This window comes from Branchiostoma belcheri, unplaced genomic scaffold (genome assembly GCF_001625305.1).
Source record: "Branchiostoma belcheri isolate BF01 breed outbred unplaced genomic scaffold, Haploidv18h27 scaffold70, whole genome shotgun sequence".
In the NCBI taxonomy this organism is placed as follows: domain Eukaryota; kingdom Metazoa; phylum Chordata; class Leptocardii; order Amphioxiformes; family Branchiostomatidae; genus Branchiostoma; species Branchiostoma belcheri.
Window position 1 is genome coordinate 287298 of NW_017804354.1, and position 13942 is coordinate 301239.

General features: G+C 40.9%; 1 protein-coding gene across 1 annotated transcript; it reads left to right on the top strand.

The window, feature by feature from the left end:
• The first annotated feature begins 1432 nt into the window (after nt 1-1432).
• On the top strand, nt 1433-6354 carry LOC109484831 (transmembrane protein 246-like). The gene is made up of 5 exons (XM_019788187.1): nt 1433-1453; nt 2733-2926; nt 4214-4455; nt 4911-5000; nt 5568-6354. The coding sequence occupies exons 2-5, from the start codon at nt 2788-2790 to the stop codon at nt 6273-6275; spliced, it is 1179 nt and encodes a 392-aa protein (XP_019643746.1). The 5' UTR covers nt 1433-1453; nt 2733-2787; the 3' UTR covers nt 6276-6354.
• Nucleotides 6355-13942: the final 7588 nt, after the last annotated feature.

Sequence of the window (13942 nt, forward strand, 5' to 3'; positions counted from 1 at the left end):
AAATAACCCCAATCCCAAACCTCTGCTTGGAGAGTAGTACTTCGGTACAGTGATATCATACCGATAAAAGAACTACTCTCCAAGCAGAGTTTGGGTTTGGGGTTATTTTTGGCGTGTTTTTAGGCTTTTTTATCGGGATTTCTCATTTGCACTGGAATTTTTTTCTCACCCAACCAAAAAACCGTCCAAAATTACATTATACGTATAATGTGCGGATTTTTTTTAAAGGTCGGGAGTATTTTTCTTGCACTTCTAACACCTCAGAGGGACGTAAGGAATGCAAGAAAATTGTTGGGTGAGAAAAAAAAATCCAGTGCAAAAGGGAAACCCCGATAAAAAAGCCTAAAACACGCCAAAAATAACTCCAAACCTCTGCTTGGAGAGTATAAAAGGACTCCTTCGTTGCACCTGGACAAAGAAAAGTTGATCTAGTAATAAAGGTTATTTCAATGGAACGTACTGATAATTATTGGCGTTGCTCCGCTTTGTCTTTTGCTGGACGTCCAAATTTGTCCAGTCATTCAGAGGACAGCATTCTCGACTAAATGACGGGTATACTAAATAAAAGCCAAATTCGTCGTACAATTTGCTGTACATGAGCTCGAGCTCCTGTCACTTCTGTCGTATACATATGAATATACATGCGTAACGTTAAGGTTTCGAGACTTTTAGTGTGAAAAATACTAACGTTGATTGTTGTCATAGATAATGTTGTACTGTTAGCCTATGTGATGTTCCCACTGAATAAAAATCATGTGTGTACAATGATTGAGTAAAAAATTTAAAATGTAGGAACCTAAGCCCTTGTTTTTTTTCGGCCCGGCTTGTTTTCGTCGCCCGCTCGCATTAGATTTGAAATATGCGGAGGATGTCATCCAATTTACTTGCTGTGGCCTAATCCGTGCGGTGACAGGTGAGCTCACCGAGCATGCATTGTTGGCGACTGTTGACCTTTAACCTTTACATAACCCCGGAAGTAACGCTTGAAGCTCACCTGAGCTGCCGTGTGTGTCAGTCTGGTGAGCTGGCGAGGAAAACACACAGACAGACTGATCTTGATCTTGATACTGTACTGCATAACACCCCTCGGTTGGGGTCAAACTCGGGTTTGCGTGCCGCGATTTGCGCGGTGCGGACGAAAGCTGAGTTGCAACCGGTAAGGCAAATTTATTTTGTCTGGCTTTGTGTAAAATAGTTAATCTACTGACTGTCCTTCTGTTCTGAAGTGTCCCACCCTAGGTCAGAAACAAGCTTAGTTGTGCTAACATTAGTAGTGATGTAGTATTGGCGACGGTAGCAGTCATTTCTCTGGCTGATCTGGAGGAATTTAGGAACAATTAGTGAACAGAAGGGTTCGTCTAACTTTATGTCTTCAGCTGTACGCCGAGCCGCCAGGATTCTCCAAGCAGATGTGGGAGGAGCGGCAGACAGTGCCGTTTTTGCTAGCATTCATGTAAGTACTAGGAATCACTACCGTAGCGATTGACATGGGAAGATGATGCAGCCCTCAAAGCTCGCTGCAGGCTTGCTGAGTGACTCTGAGTGTGAACGTGTCTAAAATAGCCAGGACGGCAGACATGACAGGCTATGCAGACAGTATGACACCTTGTTTAATGGCACCTTTGCTTGAACGATAACAGTGCTGTTTGGGCTTATATACTAGAATAAAGTTGAAAAGAAAGGCGAAGTGTCCGATATTATGTAGCTGGAATCGTTGTGGATGGTTGGTTGTCTGGTACCATAAATGGTAACCAAGAGGAATGCTGGTCAGTTTTTGTATGTGTATTTTCGTGAGTGTGTTTGTGTATCCGCTTGTGTGTGTTTGTCACGGTGTATGTGTGTATTTGCGTGTATGTGTTTGTGTATGTATGTGTACGTGTGTATTAGTTTTTAACCTAAAATGGGTGATGATATTTGGTAAAATGTGTATACGGACATAAAGATGTAATTCGATATTTAGCCCCCTAGCGGGCTTCATGGTACTGCATTTTTACAACATCGTCATTCTCGCTGGCTCGAAAATTCCCAATTTTGCGCATAAATTAAAATAGGTCATGCTGATAACAACCTTAGTTCCATAACCAATGAGACAAATCGAAATAACATAATTTAAAAATTTCACACTGTAATTATGTCACTTGGTGTACGGTCTCCCAACTCTAGTTTTAAAATTTGCTCTTGTGTTGTTTCACCAGTTCCCCATCCCCAGAATGCAATGCGAAAATAGGGGGGTAACCCTCATTTGCATAGGACTGGAAGGCATCGGAATGATCCTGTTGACGTTAAACAGCTTGCTTTTCACTGTGGTTTGAGGTGTTGGGGCATTTTATGCTTAACATTGATTAAATTACTATGGGTTGAATCTGAAAACAAATAGAGAATGAATTTTTTTGAATATGTGGTTTGTAACGTTATAGTGGTAACGCTATACTGATGCTGTAACGTTACAAACCACATGTTTCATGTTGAAAAGAACACTAAAACCTCATTCTCTATTTTTTGTCAGATTCGGCCCATGGTAACTAAATTAATGTTGAGCATGAAATGCCCCAACACCTCAAAACACACTGAAAAACAAGCTGTTTAACATCAACAGGATTATTCCGATGCCTTCCAGTCCTATGCAAATGAGGGTTACTCCCTTTTTCGCATTGCATTCTGGGGATGGGAAACTGGTGAATTGCGAATGAAAAAAAAGTGACAAACGAGTCTTTCTTCTTCTATTCCCACAGAAAAGTAGCATAAGATCTCAGCATCCAGGAATTCGAATCGTCCAGTTGGAGGACTATGTACTACCGAATCACAGCTCTGTACGTCATTACTTACGTCATAGCACTTCCGCTCCTGTGCAGCGACCTGCCCTACTCCATGTACTTCCGGTATGACGTCACCCCGGGCAGGAGAACACAGCTGGACCGGGCTATCGGTGACTCAACATTGATTGCTAAAGCCACAGCAAGTAATATTTATGGATGACATCAGCGCGCGCAATAATTTTCGCCTGATTTTGGAAAAAAAAGAAAAAATTTTGTTGTCTTCTGACATTATCATGCCGAAAATGGGCAAAGATGTATTTTGCCATGCCGGAAGGTGGATGGCAGATAACTATGAAGAGACGAGACAAGAAAAGGCTCTGATTTAATGTTTTGTTTCTTACTTTGATGCAGTGATATGTGACTCTGGCTGTGTATATGTGATGTTTCCACTGAATGAAAACCATTTGTACAATGATTGAGTCAAAAGTTTACAATGTAGGAACCTTGTTTTTTTCGGCCCGCCTTGTTTTTTTCGCCTGCTCGCATTAGATTTGGAGTCTAAGGAGGATGTCATCCATAAAATTTACTTGTTGTGGCCTAACCTTCTTTGTATGAAGGAAAATCCAAACTGACCACCATTTTCCATAATTCTAATTAAAGCCGGTTAGGCAAATATCATAGTACTTCACCACCAAACTGAAAATATTTCCCAGAACAGAATTTTGCCCAAGTTTTATTTGAATATACTATTTATCATGAAACAAGGTTGAACTTTAATTTCTAATACAAGAAATTAGACTTACCCAAATTTCTGAGTCTTTGTCGAGGAATGAGCAATCCACCCATTCTGTGACGTCACATGTGACTCAGTGAGCAGTTGCTAGCATTCATAAGTTGCAGAAAGTTTGTGGCGCACCCCGTCTCTGATTGGGGTTGGTTGTAATGCCAAGATGTAGAAAGTCTGGTTGTATATGCAAGGTCCAAACTTTGTCGAATGAAACTAAAAGGTCAAGTTTACTTAACTCTTCTACTATTGTCACAATATATAATCTAATGCATCCACATTAAAGGCATCAAATGCAGTTTTTACGGCTTGCAAACCAGATTTTTCAAAGTCAATATTCTAGTCACTTATCTACTTACTGAGTTAAAACCACACTATCCCAATTTGACCCCCATGGAGCAAAAATGCCCAAATTTCTGACGGAAAGTGGTTACTGGAAGGGCCCTGGATTGATTTTTAGGGTACCGCCCAGAAAATAAAGAACTCATATTGGCGCTTGTTTCTGCAGTTTTAAATGCCAAAGGTATGAAATGTTGATTTAAATGTGCTAATGTGAAGCAGTATGTGTCAATATCACAAAGATTGCCTTATTCATAATATTTCCAGTTTTGCTGCCCTGAAATCGCATTGGATGCCTTTAATATGACAATAATGCATATTCCATACTTGGCAGAAGAAAACCAGCAAAGAATAGCAGTCGCGGAGGATTATCTGAGGAAACACGGACCGCATCACAGGGTCTTCAGACGACTCAATCGAATGGCACAGAAGCGGACCCAACCACAGCTAGTCATCACCGTGGTAACAGTTGCCAGGCAACCACACAACGGTTTAGCTGAACCCCGGTACCTGACGCAGGTAGTGACACAGTTCGTTCAGCTGCTCGAACATGAGGGAGACAACATTATGTTCCAGGTGCGCCACGAAGGTTTCCTGTTGTTTATGAAATGAAATGGAATACCTTTATTGTGCATTCATGCCACGACGGGCTAGGTACAGGTCAAGACTTAACATACACATTACAGACGTATGTAGAAAATTGGAGACAAAAGATACACAACTTGACTTAGACATACATTCATAAGGAACATACAAGGGTACTATACTAGGCCAATACAAAGTGTTCTAGTTACTGAGCTAAGACAGTGGTCAACTTCTCGCTTTTTTGTACAATGGAAAAAGTGGGAACAGATCATGTTTGTGATACAGGGTTTGTCTAGACGCATCAAAAATATATATTTATTTCATTCATTCATTCAATGGCCCCCCTCCCACCAAAGAAAATTGAACCTCCTTGCTCGTAGAAAGCACAATTAAATCAGTCTGAGAACAGCTACTGAAATTGACCACAAACCATGTTGACGTCACAGGTGTGTAATGTCCACTTCCCGCCGGAAACTCACCACGAGGCAGTCTTCCTGTCCAAGTACGTTCCCGTCGTGCACCGGGAGAGTGACGAGGTAAGTTCTGTCAGTCTGGATTCAGCCCTGCGTTTCTGTCGTTAGAATAGACCCCTTTCCAAATAGATGCCATTGTTAGCGCACGGCAAGCGAAGTTTCTTACCGCTTGCGTTTAGATCTCGCGCGCTCGCGCCCGATCGCGCTCTCGCGAGAGCGGATTTTTAAATGGCGCCGGTATTTGGAAAGGGGTCTATTCATGACAATCTGGATTTTTCATCTTCTAAAGTCGCAAACGAATACGATTCCTGCAGTTCCTAAACAGCTGTTAGGGACACAAACCTACACCACTTCTTAGACCAAGAACTATATATCATGGCTCTAGCACGTCCAAAACACGAGATATGAAAATCGGAACTACTGTTGCAGTTCCTTAGAAAGCTGACAGGGGTTCCATAATTGAACTTGTCATTTGTTTGCCGACATGATACGCCGAATATGATACAGATCCATGCTGGAGTTATGCTGTCAATAGGCACACTGGCAGGAAAATGGCTTCGAAAACATAACCTTCTCGGCAGAAGATTCTTTAATGTAACATTAGATTCACATTATTTCCCACTCAAACAGGAACAGCCAAATGAAGAGGATCCCTTTGAGAGAGAAAAGCTAGATTATACTTTTTGTCTGGAAAAGAGTGTGGAGCTGAACCCAGAGTACGTGTTAATGGTGGAAGATGACGCACTTCCGACTCCCGACATGCTCCACGTCCTACGACACAAGCTGCAGTACCGACTGAAACTGAGAATACACCAGGGGGAGCTTGTACACAGCAGCGATGACTGGGCCTTTCTGAAGTTGTACAACATAGAAAGATGGCAAGGTTATGGGAGCGACATCGTGTCTTTTCTAGAACTCACAGGAGTTGGGCTTCTGGGTGGTACTGCTTTCCTTCTTGCATCGCAAAGAAGAGGATTAAAGACACACAGAAGATTTGTAATGTTCGTTCTTGGGTTTGTTTATGTGGTATTGTTGTGTTGGACAGTTGGTAGGCAATACTTCCTGCAGTTCCGTAGACTGTCGGCACAGCTGTACACGGTCACGACCGGGCCCTTCTGTTGTACACCTGCCGTTCTCTACCCGGGAAACATGGCGGCGGAGATAGCCGACTTTCTGAAGTCTGGCACGTGTGATGAGAGATACCCACTGGACTTCGCTCTGTCGGATTTCGCCATCGACAAAGGATTAACCCGGTACAAGGTGGAGCCGAATCTGGTGCAGCATGTTGGGCTGGTGTCCAGTATCAGATCCGATGTCAGAGACCCGATGGAGTTCTAGGCCGTGTTTATGTGAAGTCACCCAAACCGCGATTCGGGTAACTCACATTCCTCACATCTGGTCCACGTGCCACACATTCCTGTGAAACCGTGTCCGATCACAATTCGCTTGAGCTACATTTATTGTTATTTGATGAAAAGACGCAAGGTGGCGAGTTATTAATGTCAGAGGTCAACGACCTGCTTGCTGATGCCCCCCTCCCAGCGTATCTCGGCCGAATGCCGACGTGGTCCCGCCAGAGGCGCTGAAGCTCGCCCTAGAACGGACACATTATTTGACCATTACTGCTCTTTAAGTTGCTGCCACGTAAAAGTTGGTATTGCATATAAATAAAGAAATATCACCCCGTAATCCATGACCAGGCGAAGTTACCTTGAAATCACATTGCGTTCAGACGCAAATCGCGATGCGGGAAAACCGATTCGAAACCACCTCTAGAAGTCGTTTGGGATCGAGGCGCTTTCAATGTGTTTTGGAGCGTTCAGATGGAGCCACTTGAAACCGGCTTCGGGGTAAACCACATGTAAAGCGCCTTCACTGACTTCACATGAACACGGCCCTAGATAGGTCTTTAATTGCTGCCCAGAAATATCATGTGGTCACTTTATATCTCAGGAATCCTCCAGTACAGCAAATTACTGTTAGTATTGCGGCAAAACCCTGTAGCGTTTTGTTTATTTCTTTGTCATATACTAGTACTACTCAGGAACATGAAACATCGACAAGAATATTTTATTTTCGACTTTGCGATATCCATATTTTGATGTTTCTATATTCAATGTCAATAATGCTGTTTTGTATATTCATTTCTCTATTTGTATTATTTTCTTTCTTGCAGTCTTCATTCGAGAGCATAGGTATCACTTATGAACATTATACTTGTCTGTATTATACTTATTAAGTATATGATAAGTAACGTAACTATCTCTTTGTCGTATAAATTACACTGTACTACAGAATGGTGTTCATCTTCTATTCTTCATCAGATATATTAGTTGATGATATTCTGTAGGTGAATAGCACAGGGCAAGGTCCAAAATTCTTATCGTAAAAGACACATATAAGGATCATAATCATGTTATTCTTTGTTGCTCACGACCGTTGATTTTTGGATGGTACACCTCGAAGTGCAGTCGTGTCACTAACTGACCGTAAACTGGTCCTGCACGTAAACTGGTAACCTTGCCTAACGCAAGGTTACCAGTTTACGGTCGAATTATGGAAAATTACATTTTTGGTGAAAACGCTGAAAATTTGATCCTTGTACAATTGTGTGTTGGAATAAAGCTCAATTTGTCAAAGCTATTAATCTCTACTATCCAACTCAATACGTGTTACAGGTCTAAAGAACTCTAAATCAGCTGTAGAGTTGGTAAAATGACCGTGTAGTACAGCAAAATGGAAGAACTGGGGGTAGTAAACAACACATGAAATGTGAATATTCATATAATAACGTATACTCAGACAATCAAGCACGAAGAGCTCAGAAGTTTGCGCAACCAAAAATGGTAGTAAAACGCAAGATGGAGTAAACAACATGCATAATGTGAATATTTATATAGTAACTCTCAGACAATCAACTCACCTATGAGTAAAGCTGACTCAGTACTTAGTCATAACTACAGAACAGCCATTTGGAGCACACGCCCTACAAGCACGACAGAAAGATCCACCTGGTGAGAGAGCTCGAGTGTCAACTGAAGATATCAACTTAAAAGGTCAGTCTCTTCAGCAGAGGTATATAACATGTAAGTTAGCAAAATGCACAGAGACTTGTATGATTGCACCAGTGACATGTAGGAGTGCCGCTCGCTAGTCTAAGGCACTACCAGGTCACACCAAACACATCAGAAATAGTCGTACAACCTGGCCAGGTGTTTTAGATTCTGATTAACTCATAATAACACATGCACGTAGCTCAAAGGTCCACTTTTTGGTCCACTTTTTATCTAAAGGTCCAAGATTTCCCTTTTCACCAGAGGGGCTGGAATTGTATAAAAACTGCCTACTTTGTCATTGAATAAAATAGTTATCTCTGATTTTTGTCTTTGAAATCCTCTCAAAAACACAGGAAATGCCATTTCAGAAATTAATTTTCCGGGGGAGCATGCCCCCGGACCCCCCCTATAGGAACCTCGCGCCTTCGCCGGTCGCCTCGCGCCTACAGCGCTCGCTGGTCCCTCACGCACTGGGAAGAAACCCTCCATTCAAAATTCTGGCTACGGGCATGTAACAGTTACCTGTTGTTGCTCCACTCAAATGCATTTTTACATAGTGCTTGTATGATGATATTAGAATTAACTTATATCCTTGTGTACAGGCATGAAATGCCTATCAAATTTTCCATAATGTAGTAAGTATGAAGTTCTGATTTAAAGAAAACAGATCAGATGTTGACACCGAGATCAGAATCAGCTAGTAGAAATTGTTGATTTGTTAGCATGTACCTGACAAACCTTGTTTTAGGTGAGTCCAATGCTCTCAAGACTTAATTAAGTGTAAGTCCTTTTCTGCTAGTTATGGCTTCACCATAGACATATTGCTTTCTCTCATATTTCTCCTTCTTCCCCCTCCTGCCATTTCTTTAAAGGGATTCAACTCAGCCGTTTTTCAGGATTTTTTTGGACTCGGTATATGTTTTGCTATTGGGCTATAGATGATGCACGTTTTTTTGCTTTCATTGTATACGTGTTTTCGTGCGTGAAAATTAAGACTTTTGGCTACCACCGGACACCCCTTTGACCCTGAAAATGGTCGCACGCGTTGACCTTTGGTGTGTTTAAGGTATTATCGGTTTAGTCTACTTTGCTTAGGCTTCGCACAGAGGGGTGTCCGGTTTCGATAAATTCTTTGTTTAAAAATATGCGCCAAAACGCTGTTTTCCACGGCTGCATAGTCATGTCTTTTGAGCTCGATCGAACCCGGGAGTGTTAATACGGGGACATTGAATCTGGTAAAGGTAGCGAGTCACAAGTATGCAAATGGTATTATGCAAACATTTGCATATGTGCGTATATTACTACAACTTCTTGTAAACCATTGTATATTTGACGTACTATAAGGAGCGCTAGCAAGCTTATGCATGTAACATTTCGAATCTCAGTGACTATGCTTCCTCAGGACTGTATGTGGTAATACTTACCTTACCTTACCTGGGCCCTTGGCCCCGTGCGGAGCATAGGCCACCGACGATTTCCCTCCATCCAGCTCTGTTCTGGGCTTCTCTCTCAACATCCTTCCAGCGCATTCCCAGTTCAGACAGCTCCTTCTCCGTGGTAATACTGATTACCCGTTATTTTTAACGTCTGACTCAACGGTTCCGGTTGTCATTCTGAGTTTCATTACGAGTTCATTTCAAATAGAATTTCATAAAATCGTGGGTATAAGCTGCAGATGAAAATGTTGACACAACCTGGAACGCTAAGTCTAACACATAAAATTAACACCATCAACTATACATAACAAACAACATCTAAGAATATACAATAAACTAGAAAGGCCGACATTTGCTTGGGAGCAAATACAGCATATTTCAGTCCATCTCCCTCCCACGCAAAAGTGGACTATTCCAAACTTACCCCAGTGCAAAACTGGCAAAGGTTCTCAAATAAATTAAATAGTAGCTATATGAGAACAAAGATGCAACAACAAGTACTTTGAATCTCGAAAGCTTTACTAATCTTATTACAGGTATGCAAAAACTAACAATGATGAGATTTAATACATTTTTAAGGTCTTAGGCACATAAAATTGAATGTGTGGGTCATTACGCACCACTTAGGTGCAATGTGACCTCAGGTAACCCGCAATGGAACACCTGTTCCATGGATGGAACCGGCCATTCTTTAGATAGAACATGGAACGGGTACAGCACTTTTGGCCTTTTTTTTGCTGAAAATAGCCATTAAAGTAGGTATTCCAACCAAAATTTCAAATACATAATACAGAGATGATTCTTACAGCTTCTGGAAGAGCTTATCAAGGTGAGTGAAATGCTTTTTAAATGAGGTCAATATCTTGAGCGGTTCCTGAGATATGGCTCCACGAAGTTGCCAAAATCTGACCTCGTTAACCTCCAGATTGTGAAATCAACTGAGAAAATGAACAAATTACCTTTTTAAAGGGTGATTAAAAGGTATGTAAATGGTGAAAATCTTATTTTATCTTATTTATTGATAATATGTATTACATTGAGTCACATCACAGAGTTCCAGACTTCCACGACATTCTATTATGTATATATGCCGGGTCAAAATATGCTTTTCCCGACAAATCTGTCAGGTGGTAGCGAGACCTTTGACCCCTAGGGGGGAAAAATCCTCCAAAGTTCACACACCTGTATTTTTTGATGGGAACAGACCTGTCTTCCAATATTTCAGACACAGCAACACCCATTAGTCTTCTTTTACATAAAAACAGTTATTTTACCTGTACTTCTTCCATAAAGGATTAAATTTAGGTCAAAAAGTCCATATTTTGGGTAACCGCGAAGTCATATATATATGCATGATATAGCATTGTAAATACTAGTACTAGACTAGTCCACTAAGCAACATACTTCATAGACTTCCACAGTGTACAGCATTATGTTATCTTCTATTAGTATTAGATACAATATGTTACATCCACAGAATGTCATCAAATTGAATGTTAATTGCCCTAATTACAAGATCAACTTGGTCAAGGTCAACGGTAAGATTGCACGATCGAATCTGTCACATACCGGTACATATATCACTTGCTGGATGAGCCATGATGTTACATGTTGCATCAAGAGTACTACAACTCAACACTTGCACAATACATGGCAGAAACATGGCAGATGTTTGTTTTGATTGAATAAATGTATCATAAGTGTAGCTATATACAATATTATCACTGCATTTACAATGTCAATAAAACATTATTAATCTAGCGTACAATGTATGACATGCACTAACATCTATTTGGTGTACTGAAATCATTACATTCTTTACACTGTATATACTGGGCAGTTCTAAAGATTTATTTCTAATAGAAATAGAAGGTTCAAGTTAACTGCAACTTTGTGGAAAAAGTTGATAATCACTGTCTCCACCCCATCCTCTACAACCTCTCCTGGGTACCAGAGTTGGTGGCCATGGTTGTCGTTGTGCACCACATGGCAACATTACCACACTTCCCAGGTTTGTAAGAAATGGGTTCCTGATACGATAAAAAAAAAAAGAATACAGCAGGTAATTGTATATATACTGTAACCTCAAGTTTGAACTGAAGTCAGCTCATTGAAGAGAATGATTTGGATGACAATCCCGGAGCTACTGACTGCTGCAGCACAAAGGAAAACTACCCTGTCACCCCGACGACCCGGTCCTTTGATGGACAAGGTAGGTAGGTAGATATCCAAGTCCGGAAAATATTGGTTTGCTGGCTTGATAAATTACTACTACATGGCTAAACAAATATGAGTGAAAATATATCTCCAAAATGCCATTTACTTTTATTGTAACAATAAGAATGAGCTTAAAATGCCATCAAAATTTTGAAAAAATTGGGCATAGGTTCCCCGGCTGACCCCTAACCGGGGGCCCACGGTGCCTCAAGTTCAACAAGTGAAAAAAATACACAGTGGTATTTTCAACTTGGAACAAGGCAAACAACAATTTACATGTCAAGTACCACAGAAATAAACAACTCTTAAACTATAACATAATCAGTGATGAGTACTAGAAGTACACATATTGCATTGAAACTACATAATTTTGCTGGTATGGGCTTGAGAAAAAAAATTGGTATTATTTGTAATAAAAGCACACATAATTTCCTTAGACCTCGCCCCCCTCCCCCCATCCAGTGTTTACAAACTCTCAAAATACACAAAAACATATTTTACCTGGAAATTCTTGGTCCATAGCGTCAAATAGGGCGTATTTGTGCCGCTCCATTCACGTATTTGCTGTTCCTGACGAACGCCCGGGCGCCCGTGCGGGCCGTATTTCCCGCGGCAGCGCTCTGTTTACCATGACTTCATCAGTAAATCTAGCGTTGCGCTTTGCCAGGGTGCATTCGAGAAAACTACCTATTACATCAGCGGAAAGCCCTGTTTTTTGCCGTCATTTTGACACTGGTGACAAAATGGGAAAATGAAATTTAGGTGGTCAAATTGATGTTTAAAGATCGACAAATCGTTAAAAATGGACGTTTAGCCCCCCGAAAATAAAATTTTCCCGATGTTCCTGGCACCATTTTTAAGCTCGGAATCTGCGCTTTCGAATGGGGCTACTTTCATTCTGATGCGGTCTATGACGGCGAGGCGCAAGCGCACTAAAGTCAGGGTGATTTCGCAATAGCGAGAGAAAGAAAATGGCCGCGTTTCGGGCGCTCGGCTCACGACGCGCCGTTTTCATCGGCAAATTTCTGGCGTTTGCAACATTTTACAACCTAAATAAATACACCACAGGAAAGGGGAAGTTATATTCTTTATTTCTACCGAATTTCAGATCATTTGGTTGTAAAACCAGGGCTCAGGATCCAAAAATCCATTTTTTGGCGAAAAATGCCCCAAAAAACCTTCATAAAAATTTTTCAAAGGCATGTATCAAAAAAATGAAAACAACGCCTGGGGGTATTGGCCCACTCTACCTCCATGCCGAATTTCAAGTCATTTGGCTGAATGATGGCGGAGTTGAATCCCTTTGACTGTGTGGCAGGAGGAGAAGGAGAAGGAGGAGAAGAAGAAACATGAGAGAACACAATATATTTCATCCATACCATGGTATGGACTGAAATATAAAAATCTTTGATTTTACTTGTTTGTTTTTAGGCAAAAATATACATTTGGATCTGGAGCCCTGGTACTAAAATTGCATGACCTAAAATTTAGTATTGGACCTTGGACACATGTTTACCGAATGGCATTCAAGTTTTTGACATATATGCCACTTAGAAATTGAGTAAAATAGGGCTTTTTGGCTATTTTCGGACGAAAATGTACATTTTTGGCTCCTGTGTTCTATTTTCAAATCCGAATGACCTGAAATTTGGAATGGGGATACCTTTAACACGTGTGTGCAGAATAACAGTCAAGCTTTTGAAATTGATACTTCACTTTAAAATTGTGTAAAGAGAGAGAGAGAGCCCTAATATTAAATACGACTGACCTGAAACTTGGTATGGGAATATGGGAATATAATTCACACTTTTGACATACACCACCTCAAAGTTGTGTAAAATAGTTTATTTTTGCTATTTCCGGAACAGTTGTGTTCAGTTTTGGCTGCTGTGCCCTAATAGTAAAACCAAATTACCTGAAATTTGGCATGCGAGATCCTTGGGTACAAGCCCACAGAACGTTATTCACGCTTCGCTTTTGGCGTGTGGAACTTTAGAATTATGTAAAATGTGCCTTTTTTGCTATTTTTGACCAAAAATGTACATTTTTGGCTCCTAAGTGCTAATACGAAAACCAAATGATCTGAAATTGAGCATAAAGGTAGCTTGGCACCAAATGCTTAGACTATAGTGTTCACTATTCAGATTCAACCCTTTAAAATACTTTTATTTACCTAAAAGTAAAAACAGCGATTGTACGAAGCTTGAAAACCCAAATCCCTAACTAACAGTTCTAAATAGACCTCTCGGGTCTTCCAACAGCAGAAGGCGTTGGAAGATTCCATTGCTGCATGGGG